The 13,252-nt window shown below is 46.5% G+C and overlaps 1 protein-coding gene across 4 annotated transcripts in view; it reads right to left on the reverse strand.

The window, feature by feature from the left end:
• Positions 1-318: 318 nt before the first annotated feature.
• GALNT13 (polypeptide N-acetylgalactosaminyltransferase 13) overlaps positions 319-13,252 on the reverse strand; it is an 80,439-nt gene continuing 67,505 nt past the window's right edge. Inside the window, exons 12-15 of one of the 4 annotated variants that reach the window (XM_042877795.1) lie at positions 10,016-10,150; positions 6,995-7,024; positions 5,974-6,172; positions 3,558-3,639 (exon numbers count right to left, since the gene is read on the reverse strand). In XM_042877795.1, coding sequence (XP_042733729.1) covers positions 5,987-6,172; positions 6,995-7,024; positions 10,016-10,150 — 351 coding nt within the window. In that variant the 3' untranslated portion in view covers positions 3,558-3,639; positions 5,974-5,986. The other 3 variants (XM_042877796.1, XM_042877797.1, XM_042877799.1) reach the window with 3 other exon arrangements.

Consider the following 13,252-nt stretch of genomic DNA (forward strand, 5'->3'; position numbering starts at 1 on the left):
GTTCTCATCCTTTGGCCCTCCTGTGCCCCACTCCAGAGAGAAATCAGATTTATAGGAAAGCTCTACCTTTCCCATTGGTATTTTTCCCCAAAGCACAGCTGCTTGACAGAGCATTTGAAGAATGCTTACCCCAGAAGGTGTCGTTTTGGGTTTTGCAACCCAAGGAGAAGCCAAAGGCAACGACAGCAACCACCCCACCTCCCACCTCTCTGCCAATTGCAAACCGTGCACATAAACAAGGGCCGGGCAAACAGATGGGTTGTGCTGCAAAGCCAATCTTTCAGCACACAGCACCACTTAAGCAGAAACAGACAGAAGCACCAGAAGAAAACTAAACCAGTATATTTTAATTCTACAAAAATGTATAAATATTTAAATTTAAATGTACAGCAAAGAGTACCAGGATGCCATTTAATAACTGTTACAACATTTAAAATGTGCAATTCTTTATCCACAGTCTACCTTTGTAAATTGAAGTCAATCCCTGCCCTCATCCAGGAGCGCTGCTAAGCAAGGCTGCAGGCTGCCATGCCTTGTGCCATCCCCCCACTTCACCAAAGCCCACCACAATCCCAATGCTCCCCCCAGGAACTGTGTGCCCCAAATGTTCCTCAGTGCCCACTTACCAAGCTGGCCTGAATGTGGAGAAGAGAAATAAACAGGGCTGGTAACTGTTGGAGCAGCGGTTCTTGATGAAAGTGACCAAGAGTTGCAGAAGCAGCGCTGACACAAAGCCATGGATGTTGCTGGTGCACCACCAGCCCAGCACAGCTCCTGCTGCTGGGACAGACTGGGGCTCACCAACTCCTTTTGTATCCCCAGGTTGTTCCACACGGGGAATGCAAGGACTTTTAGATAGCACAGAACCCAGGGAGCCTGGAGGCTCTGCCCAGCACCCACAGCAGAAACAACCAGAAGGCGCAGACACAAAGTCAGAACGCACAGCTTTGCAGCAAAGCACACAGCTTTTCTTCAAAACGCCCTTCAAAGAAATAAATCCTTCTAGTGACTGGGAAATATGCGTGCAGAGAAACTCATCTAGCTGGACAGATCACAACGCCTCACTGCTTCAGGCCCCACTTGTGCCTGGTTTCTCCTGCCTCCTTGGGCTCACAGCGTGCTGATGACCCCTTGCACGATGGCTGGCCCTCACTTCATCAGTGCAGTTCTTAACACAAGGACTACAAGCAATTCTCCGATGAAATAATTATTATATTTAGTATTTGTAGAGTTCTCTTTATTTTAAACACACTGTGCAAACAGAAGCCAGTCCTCCCAACACCCTTTGGAGGTATTTTGTCAATGGAGAGCCACACAGAACCACGCTTATCAGATGTGGTCTGTGACTCTGAGTGCTGCCCTTTGTGGGCACACAACCAAAGGAGAAATTTCGAATTATTTGCCCAGGAAACACAGAAATTTAGGAGATGGAGGAAAGACTGGGGTCCATGCACTCAGAAACTTACATTCATTTCCTACATCACAATTTGTTACCCTTGATGTTGTATCAGCATTTAAATTGCCCCTCACCACGACCACCTCATTCTACACGAGAGGTTTATGTGAAATTCGTCTGGAAGGACTCAGGGGTTTTGCACATTCTCACAAAGGAGGCAGATCCAGGATCTGACCCCTCATCAAGGAGGTAGGTCTGGGATTCGAGCCAACAGAAACACCCACTGTGTCTGAGGCTAAATTCAGTGCTTTTTTCCTAAGTCAGAACGTAATTTCTCAGCCTCAGTCACTCTGAGACTGCACCTCAAGCCTAGCCAACTGCAGACTGCTTGCACCTTCAAGCAACGATGCCAGAAGAACCTCCCAATGCAAACAGCCTCTAAGGGGTGCAGCAGCTGCCACCTCATGCACTGGGGATGCCCTGTCACACAGTGACATCGTCACACTGGAGGCAGCCATCAGTTGGCACCAGGAGTGCTCACTCCTAACGCTCACAGATGCTGTAGGACCTCCCATAACTTTTACTGCTGCAACAGCAAGCAAAAGCCAAGCATCTGGATGTATCATCCACCGGCCTGAGTGGCTCTGCATCCCGAACAGCCCTTGGAAAGGAGATAAAGAAATAATTTAAAAAAAGAAAATCTGCATGGAGATTGGTTTACGTTTGTTTGTGAGGTTTGTATGCTGTTCCTGTGAAGAAAGATTACAGCCAGCTTCTGTTTTGCTGGCTTTTAAGCCATACTGAATAATTCTGGGGGGATTTTAAAATGAGACTGGAAGTGCCTGACACTGTTCTAAGCAGGGCTGTCAGGATGGACACTTCTCAAATTGAACAGGCTTCTACATTTCATGTAATGATATGTATCTAGAAAATATAAATGGCTATGAATTTTTACTATCTACATATGAGAATACTGACCCATAATTATGTGAATCTCTGCTGTGATGGCCAATGGAAATGATACTGAATGGACAGGTCACCTTCCCATACCCAGCCACAGGCTGACACATTAGCTCCTGGGATGCCTCCGACACGACCACGTGTCATCAGTGCTTCTTTAATAACCATGCTAACAAAGCAAAATGATTAAGCCACAAAATTATTAAAAATATAAATAAGCATCTGCCATCTCTATTGGAGCTGGACCCGACCCATGGTTTTACCCACTGTGACAGGGGATCCCAGGAGGAACGCTCCTGACTGCGTTTCACATAGGATGCAGGGACACAGTGATGCTCAAAAGCAGCTGCAGGTTGGGTCCAGCCTGACACCTGGCCTCTGTTTCTCACAGAGGATCAATTCAGTGGAAGCAGCAAAAACCCTTTGTCTGCCAGGTGTGAGGTTGCAGGCCCTAGCCCTGACCCAGTCTTCCTACTGCAGATTTCAACGCGTGTCACTCCTTCTTAGGACTGTTCCAACGTCTCTTTTGTTGTTCCATTCAATTTCAGTTTATGAACACGCTCCGTCCTGCTGCTGTTTCAAACACACACACGTGGCTATGCCGCTGTCTCTTGACATCACAAACTCTGCACACCACCTCAGTGGCCCGTCGAGTGCAGGTCTTCCCCACTGCCAACATCCCATCGCCCTGCCAGGAAAGCCAGGTACCAACGCGTGGAGGCTGCAGAACCACTGGCCGTTGTTCCCAGCGCCGTCAGCTCCGTAAGGCATTTCGTGCCGTGCCACTGCTCTGCAGCACCATGTACCACACACACACCAACACACTGCACCCAACCTCTCCCACCAAACTTCACAAAGGTTTCTCTTGAAACAGTCACCGAGGACATTCGCGTTGCTAACGGCGCGGGTTTTGATATTTATAAGCTCCGATGCACATCTTTTGAGCAGTCACGGGTTTGAAGGGGGCACGTGGAGCCCTGCTGGAGAACAACACAGCACGGCTCCGTCGGTCGGCGGGCCTCCTGCGGGCGCGAGGCCTCCGACAGGGCTGTGGTTTCCAGCGGGGCCGGGGCCTCCTGTGGGTGAGAGGTTTCCAGCAGCCCCGAGGGCTGCGTGTCGGCAGGAGCCGCGGGGCCGGGCCGTCAGGCCCCCAGCGTCATGTTGCGCAGCAGCCACTGCTGGGACCGGCCGCCCGCACACTCCTTCATGCTAGGGACCAGCTTGTCCTCCTCCGACGGCCCGTCCAGGCACTGGTTGCTGTTGACATGCCTCAGGGTGAGCTTCTGCAAAAGAGAAGTGGAAGAGCTGAAGCAACAGGACAATCACGGCTGGAAATGCTCTGTGGTTGGTTTTAGCCCTACCCGAGGGCCGGCTCTGTGCCACCTCAACAGCGCTGCCTGCAGACCGAGGGGTCCTGCTGCTGAGCCAGGCACAGCAGATGGAACACAAACACAGCAGTGAGCACGTGTGAATATCACCACAAAGCAGCAGTGCTCTGCTTTAAGAAGGACCACCAAGATGACCAGAGGGCTGGAGCACCTCTCCTACAAAGAAAGGTTGAGGGAAGTGGGCTTGTTTAGCTTAGAGAAGAGAAGGCTGCAGGGAGACCTCATGGTGGCCTTCCAGTACTTGAAGGGAGCATATAAACAGGAGGGGGAACGGCTGTTTGTGAGGGTGGACAGTGATAGGACAAGGGGAACGGTGTTAAACTAGGACAGGGGAGGTTTAGGTTGAACATGAGGAGGAAGTTTTTCCCCCAGAGGATTGTGATGCACTGGCACAGGTTGCCCAAGGAGGCTGTGGATGCCCCATCCCTGCAGGCATTCAAGGCCAGGCTGGATGTGGCTCTGGGCAGCCTGGGCTGCTGGTTGGCGACCTGCACACAGCAGGGGTTGGAACTGGGTGAGCACTGTGCTCCTTTGCAACCCAGGCCATTCTGTGGTTCTATAACAATTTTATGATTAAGGAATTCAGACTGCAACAACCCAAACAGATATGTATTTCAGGTCACTTGATGTGAGTTCAGAAATAATTGCTAGTGGAAAACCTATGTTTCAGAAGCAAACTTCAATTTGTTATGTAATACATGAACAACATCATCGTACAGGTGATAATCTTTCTCTTTTCAATATATTTTTTCTTCTCTGTGTCCCTTTCATTATTTGACTATACTGCACTGTTACTGGGGAATGGGAGAGTCAGAAGGGGACAGAAGGAAGCTGAACACCTTTACCTGAAATCATCTGCTCAAAAGCACTGGCAGCACACATACATAAAGAGACTGAGGGAAGGTGAATGTATCACTGCGGACTGAGCTCTGTACAGCAGCTCCATGCAGGTTATAACCCTGCCCTAGCCAGAACAGCCAAGGGAACAGATTTCATTAACAACTGCAACACATTCTGCTTGGTTTTATATGCAGACAGATACCTGGGCTACTGCACCATATAATTTTACACTGCAGTCCATCCTGGATTGACACGTCACATACTAACACTTCATTTCTATTACAAATGTTATTTCACTGGCTCATTCTTAGAGCTTGGCTCCTTGGTTTAAAACAAACTATTACGCACTTCTCAATGAAAATCCTACAGATATTGAAAGAAATCACTGGGGGGCCATCTGACATGCATTCAGTGATGAATATAAGGAATTCTTCTCTAATTACTGGAGGAAAGAGTTAGCAGTGCGAACAGAAGCAGCTTGTTTACTAAACAGCACAGCTCCAAGCACCACTGATTCTTCACTCACATTGTTTCTTGAGCAATTAACCAGCTATCATCTTCTGCTATAACCAGAAATGCAAAGAAGTCTAAAAAAGCTGCCGTCGCCTTCATCAGCTGTTCCCTTCTTTTCAATGTATAATTTAGTGCTAGACTGACATATTATTGGGATTTTCAACCGTCTCATAGATTTTTTTTCTGTGTTCTGTCATTATTTATGCTATTACAAAAAAAGGCCTCATTTGCTTGGGAAACAATTAATTACTAGGCAATACAATACTCACACAAGGCAGCCTAAAATTTCTATTTCACTCAAAGCTGAGAACACATGGATGGGTGCAGAGCAAGCTGCACACACATTCAGATGCACAAGAACTATGTTGTTTCACACTTAGCAATGTATGCAAAATGATAGCTCTGAGGGGAAATCCCTCAGCTCATCAGAGCTCTGGGGGTCTGCACTAATGAGAGCAGTGCTCACCTCGACTTCAGGGTGGTGCACCTGGACATGGAGGGAACAGTTTGCTGCATGAAAATATAAGACATGAGAGCAACCCCTGCTTGTGCCACTGAACATATGTGGTCCCACTGTCTTCCACTACACATACACATCAGTGAAACTATCTGGGCAAGAAAGGCAGTGGTCAGCACAATATTTTTGATTCCTTCAGTGGTTAATGCTTCATAATTGTCTGCTGTAATTAACAACTAACAATAAACAGGCATACTATTATATATACCAAGAGATAGGAAAGGAATTCTCTTGAGGTAAACAAGCAGAGAAAAAAAAAGCATTTTCCTGCAAGGAACTTAAATCCATAGCTGTTACATTCACTTTCGATGCTGTGTCTGGATGAACTTGCATGAGATGCTTTATATTCAGATACTAACCTCCAACAGCTTGTTAAAGGAAATAATCAGTGGGGCTGTAAAAAATGTTTCTAAAGACTTCCAGCCTGGTGTAGTTCCTTAGCATCCAAGTTTGCAAGGGGCTACCATTGCAAGCCTCCACGGTGGGACCATGGGTGCCATCCTCTATCCTGCTGAGTGTCAGGCATGACTGGGTGATTATGTGTAGAAATGTGTGGGTCTGCATGACAAAAAAATGGTGAAAATAAACAAAACCAGCAAACAGGAGGAGAAGCAAAGGAGAAAGCCACAGCCTTTGACTAGACACCCACAGCAGCAAGGCAGGTCAATCTAACAGCAGTGCTGATAGAGGGGAGGGGGGGGACTGACTGTGATACCCTGGAGTCAGATGGCACTGTGACCACTCACAGGGCCAGCTCACATGCACAGAGCACACATACAGGCATGCCCATGGACTGAGGTCCGGTCCTCACTGTGGCCTTCCAATGATTGAAGGGAGCCTATAAACAGGAGGGGGTGCGACTGTTTACAAGGGTGGATAGTGATAGGACAAGGGGGAATGGTTTTAAACTGAGACGGGAGGTTTAGGTTGGATATGAGGAGGAAGTTTTTCACACACAGGGTGGTGAGGCACTGGCACAGGTTGCCCAAGGAGGCTGTGGATGCCCCATCCCTGCAGGCATTCAAGGCCAGGCTGGATGTGGCTCTGGGCAGCCTGGGCTGCTGGTTGGTGACCTGCACACAGCAGGGGTTGGAACTGGATGAGCACTGTGGGCCTTTTCAACCCAGGCCATTCTAGGATTCTATGATACTGTGAAATCAGCTCCAAAGATGCCAAGCTGTAAATATTTCTGAGTTCCCAGTGTGTCTTGATGAACGCCTGTATTGCAGGTACAGCACTGGCAGCCTGACACCAGTGAGTTGCTACCTGAACAGATGAAGCTCTGGGGAGACCTGCAAGGAGAGCACTGTGCTGCTGGGGGAGGAGGAGATGCACTATTCTAGGGTTTGGCACAGGGGCTGCAGCTGTTTCCAAACTTACCTCAAAGCTATACTCCCATTTACCAACATACTGACAGGAGGAAAAAGAAAAGAAGGAAATGAGAGTCAGTGACTCAAGGCACATTTTTTGTGAAGACCTTCATCTTCCAGGGAGTGTAAATTCCACTGCATTGTGCAGATGTCATATTTAGTGACAAACTTAAGAGTAATTATGCACGATCAAATCCTGACATCGTTATTCATGCATGAAGAAATGAAGCCTTTTTCTCTCAAACACGACTAGTATTTTTTCTTCCTTGAGACCATTTGCATTTACCGTACATCCTAAGATCTCACCATCCTACACAGCCTAAAACTTGCTTGGGTGTTGTGGGGAGACACAATGGGATCCACCAGCTCATCCCTTCCCAAGGCAAGCATTGTAAAACCATTACACAATGCGTGCTGATGGGAAGCCATCAAAAGCTGAGAAAGTCCACCTTGGCACATGCCATTGACAGAGCTGATTTATACAGCTCCCTTGCAGTGAAATAGGCAGCTTGAAAATGGGCCAGGAATCCTAATGGGCTGTTAAGGAGTAGGAAATGAAAGCATTACCAATCAATAACAGAAGGCAATGGATTAGAAGGAAAAAAAAAATCGAACAAAATGAATTTCCTGCCAAGATGTAAATGCATTCACACACAAAAAAACCCCTTGGTTTAAAAATGCTGCAAACTGCTGTGGCTTGAACTGCCCAGAGGCAGTCTGCATTGGAAACAGAAAGAGCTGCCTGGGCTGCTTGAGCTGTCTCATAGGGCTCCCACACCAGGTTTCTTCACCATGAGATCCCATAAAGCCCCATTCCATCCACCAATTCCTGGTGCACACTACTTTCTGATGGATTAAGCTCATGGAAAACCAGCAGGCAGGAAGCAGTGGCAGAATGCAGGTCCAGCAGTGCTGCCCAACACGGCAGCCCAGAGCTGCAGGCAGCACGTGCTGTGCTCCAGCCATTGGAAACAGCAGAACCATGGAAAATCAACCTGAAAATTAAAAAAAAGCCCATCCACATCTTGATTGAAAGCAAGTTTGTTTCAACATGGACTTTCATTTCTTTGCAGACATTAAACAAGACGTGTTTTATTTGCAGGAGGAACCTGCAGGAGGAGGTGCACAGCCGTGCTGTGAGCCATAGAGATAGCATGGCACCGAGAGCAAGGCAAGTGCTCCACTCCTCTAACAGCAGCATCTTTGCTTCAGAAAGTAACTACATCTCTAGTTCACATTAACATGTATTAGTGATTTATGTTTCAAAAGCATTTTGCACAAATGTGGACACTTTCTGGCTTGGGAAAATGAGAGGAGGGGCATTTTAAATACCCTGCTTCAAGCTGATTCCATCCGATACCTTCACAAATACGTACGGAATGGCTGAGATTTACTTCCCTATCCCATTTCCTTGTTCATTTTTGAAAAGAATATGAATGCCAGGCACATCTATGGGAATTTTAATGCCAGGAACACCTGAGATTTATCCACAGATGAACCTGAATAATGAACACCAACGCTGTTTCATAAGAAAAGTTCACAAGCTGAGTCTGAATGTTTGCAGAGTAGAAGTGTTTTCTCATACAAATAACTCCTGCAAATAAAAAGGTGTGTGATGCAATGGACTGTTCTGTGCACAGAGCAGTCAGCAAAGCAGCAGTCTCCGAGATCCCTTATGTAAGGTCTGAGCACAAAAGGCAGAGTATTTCTTTTTTATGAGCTCCATCTAATGGCTGACGGCGTTTTTACACAGCTACAATCTTCTGCTGGGGATCTATTATGCTGAACGTAAGAAGATAGCTTGTCTCTAATGCTAAAAGTAAAGGGAAACGTAATGGGTTGGAAGAAATGCAACCTATTCAGACAGAATGCTGAAAGCAGCAGCTGCTCTGTGATGCTGGAGAGGGTTACAAATGACTGTGCTGTTATAAGGCAGTACCTTCCAAGCTCTGCAGCACTTTCCCAGCTTTGCTGCCATGGAAATAGGCCAAAGCTAAGGTGGCATTTTTAAGCCTAGAACAGCGTAACCGTGCAACTGCAACCATCAGGCACTCAGTGTCAGAACTCCACGTGGGATTCATTTGCTGCAGCTTGTGCTTGAAATATCCAAAGAAAAGCAACCAGCGTTCTGATTTTTTATCAGGAAAGACTGCTCTCTGTGCTGGCAGCAGGGAAAAAGCGTTTGGTGAGAAGCCTTGTCTTGAGCTCTGTGCACCTACTGACCAGTGCTACAATCTGCTTATGGAATAAAATGTGGGGAGATGAAAGGTCTTAAATCCCCAACATTAACTGCTGGCATGAGCACTTAACACCACCCAAACACATGCTGTGTAAGAAGAAAATCATCTTCGCTACAGAATACAATGGTTTCAATTCAGATGGGAGACTCAAAAATGAAATCAAAACCTGGCAAACACACTGGGGCTAACTGCTGTTTGCCTTCTTGGCAGCTCAGCGCTGTGGAATGGCAGGGTTGCATGGTTTTTATCAGAGGCTAGTAGAAAAAAAAGCCAATACCTTTGTGTGGACTTCACTGTGCAAAACTGACATCCATGTTTCAAAGCAAAAGCTCAGAACTAACGCTTTCAACCTGCTGTTCCCTGCTGCATTTAAAGAGAGGTACTAATTCAGCCCTAAAATACTGAGATTCTCACGTGCATTCTGTATTAATGCTGCAACTTATCTCTAAGTCACCGCATCTCTACAAACTGCTCTACTTTTAAAACCCAGGGAAAGCCACATCCCATGCCAGCAGCTAAATAAGCAGGTGACTGGCACATGGAAAATAACTAAACAGTTCAAACCCAGTCTAAAAGCTTCGAGAACCAGCAGAAACAAAGCAGTAAAACTCTAACTTAGACAAATACGTATTGTTTTCCATTTCATTTATATAAATCAAGCAGAATGCTTCTTCAATTTTCTAAAGATATCCAAGACAGCCACGTGCTGGGCTCAGTGAGCTGGCTGACTTGCTGTATACAGGGATGGTCAGCAACACGCTGCCCCAAGAGCACACAGGGGAACCCAGTACCTCAGCATCGTACTCCCAGAGCTGGTTTCCTCGCATGTGGTGGCACTTGAGCATGGTCACAGGGCCGTTGAGCCGCGACACGTCCAGGCACAGATCATCCGTGCGGATCTCCTTGTCTGCCGTGTAGGAAAACACCTGCCAAGAGAAAAGTGCCTGCAGTGACAAGGCATTGGCAAAACGCAGCAACAGACAACATTTCTGGTCTTGAAGTGAGACAGAGGAGGTTTAGGTTGGATATTAGGAGGAAGTTTTTCACACACAGAGTGGTGAGGCACTGGCACAGGTTGCCCAAGGAGGCTGTGGATGCCCCATCCCTGCAGGCATTCAAGGCCAGGCTGGATGTGGCTCTGGGCAGCCTGGGCTGCTGGTTGGCGACCTGCACACAGCAGGGGTTGGAAGGAACACAACTTTCTTCTCCCAACAACCACGTGGTATCATGGATTTCATAAGCATTTCATGCAAGGTTCTCCAATTGTGGAAGTCCATAGTACATAAGAAAAGGAACACCACGTTTAGGAAAACATATTTTATGTGCCAAAAGCCATCAGCCACTCAGCCTTACCTCTTGGGAACAACGCAGCGGAGACACAGAACAAAGACTGCAGCATAACGCAAGTGTGAGCGCCGAGCTCAGAGGCAGTCCCACAGACCTTTGGATTGCATGAGTGACACTGCGACCCCCCCATCTGGAGAACCTGAGCCTCTTTTACACCATGTTGGGAAGAAGTGTTGATCTGTCTAGGGGTCAGAAGGCCCTACAGCGGGATCTGGACAGGGTGAGACTGCGCTGAGGCCAGCCGGATGAAGTGCAACAAGACCAAGTGCTGTGTGATGCGCTTCAGCTCCAGCAACCCCATGCACTGCTACGTGGTGTTCAAGAAATGTGGCTCTGAGGGACATGGTGGGATGGGTTGGGGTTGGACTTGGGGATCCTAGAGATCTTTTTCAACCTCAATGATTCCATAATTCCTTAAATGAATTGCTCCCCTGAGTGTCTACCTTAACTGCTGGCACCAAGGATTATCCATGTTAAAGGCTGATGTGTACAAGAATTACACAACTTGCAGATCTCTTAATAAAATTAGGAAATAAATGAAGACGCAGCAGCCATCTGCCAACAAAATTCTATCAAACTAGGTATAAGCTTCAGAGGGATTCTTTAACAGAATGCTTCAAATTCAGCAATGAATTCTGAATTCAGCAATGCATTCACCCCTTGGAGACAGAAAGGAGGCGGAGGAAAATGTGGACACCATAAGAGGACGAAATGGAGGATGATGGCAGGACTGCCACTAGTTGTGTTAAACTGTAAGGCCCTGACTCACTCAAAGCATCTCAAAGCATTCCCAACCCACTGTTCAAAGCCTTGATGGTGCTGCTGGCCCCAGCACAAGGCAACGTTAGGTTAAGTAAAGGCAATACTCTGTAAAAACTTGCAAAATCTATAAATTGCATACAGCTGTCATGGGAACAGAGGCAAGTATTGGGAAGTTGAGGTTCAGATAAGTCATTTAGAGCAACCATGCAGAATGAAATAGCGTGCAAAGACAGCAGAGGAGCTGCCAGGTCCCAATCTGAGCAGTAAGACAGATATGGGAAAGTGCAGGCTGCAAGGATCAGTGGGCTCTGCATTTCTCTCACTCCTTATTCACCGCTCAGCAGCCACTCGTTTGGATGAAAATCCAGGCTCCACAGGCATGGTGAAGTACCAGCCACCACCTGTTTGCATTTATTCATCTTGTGATAAATCTCTGCAATCAAACTGAGGCTTTCCAAGTGCTGCTTTCACTTAAGAACACATCAGACACAGTTAACACTCAGATGGGCTTTTCTCAAGAGGAAAGGCACTTTTAAATACTGAGCCAGGGGTGCTCTGCTGAGGTCACACTCTGAAGCACACTGTCTTGTTGGAAAGGGGTGAGACGAGCCCACATCAAAAATCTGTTAATGTTCATATGCTGTAAGTATACATATCCCCACTTTTCTGTGCACAAAAGCACATTCTATGGCCTTTAAAAACACTGTGTAACCTCTATTTTGCAACCATTAGCCTTGCCAGTGCTTGCTGATGTGCAGAAAGCTAAGTATATGTAGGGCCCATCTCATTCTCTTACTTTTCAGAAGGATTTAGAAAGGAAAATTTATAGCTGAGGGCTAACCAAGGAAGACAGATGGGTGTCACCTCGAGAGGTTTCCCCAGAGGAGCTGCAAGTGCAGCAGATGCTCTGGACATAACCAGACCAAGAAAAAAGGCCCAATTTTCTGTTAATGCAAGGCTCAGCGACATTCGTAGCACCAAATATTGCTCACTGCAAGTAGCAGAATTTGGCTGCAGGAATCACTCATACACTCCCATGTACACACTGTACAGATAGTTTATCTCCTGCCATGCTCATTACTGAGAGATTTATCCATTACTATTTATCCTGAAGCAACTTCTACTTAAAATTTTAACTTATTTGTGTTGGTTTTCTTAGAGTAAACAAGTTTGCATCAGACATCTTCTAGGCTCAGGGACACAGCAGCTGTTTTCTGCTGTGCTTTACAGAAAGCAAATACTCAGATTTTGTAATGTATTTTCATTTGCATCTTTCCTTTTCCTCTCTTCTTTGATAACTGCAATACTCCATTATATCTTCTGAAAGAATAAGTGATGTCAGAGTTAACAATTACAGAAGATGGATTTGAAAAACACGCAGTCTTCAGGAAGAAAAATGAATGTTAATTAAGACAATGTAAAATTATCAAGCTACCATTTTACTAACGTCCATATTAATTACATACATAATCCTATTAATGTCACTGTATAAAAACAGAGGGTGAGGAACAACAGGTTGCATCTCAGAGCTAATTAAATAGCATATGCCATGCGATGTGATGCAGTGCACGACAGCAGCACTCCTCCTGCCCTCCTCCTGCCCATGGCAGGGACATGCCTACAGCATGGCCCTCCAGCCCCATGTGCCCCCAGCAGCTCCTTGGACTCATCCCCACAGTCAGGAGAACTTTTGGTCGTGATGCACAACAGACCACAGCTACAACTGTGCCTCTGTTACCTCCCCAGTTACTAACAAAATTTGTGTCCAGAATAAGCGACAGACATTGGAGTAAAATTTCCTTTTTGTTTTTTGAGATATATTGGCTTGGGAAGGCTGAGGAAGCACAGTGTTGTTGGGTATCTTTAGATGCATCAAACAGCCGAGGTGCAAACAGAACCTTGGCTGTATAAAGTCTTAC

Source organism: Lagopus leucura, unplaced genomic scaffold (assembly GCF_019238085.1).
Source record: "Lagopus leucura isolate 7727_CA_CO unplaced genomic scaffold, USGS_WTPT01 Super-Scaffold_100019, whole genome shotgun sequence".
Classification (NCBI taxonomy): domain Eukaryota; kingdom Metazoa; phylum Chordata; class Aves; order Galliformes; family Phasianidae; genus Lagopus; species Lagopus leucura.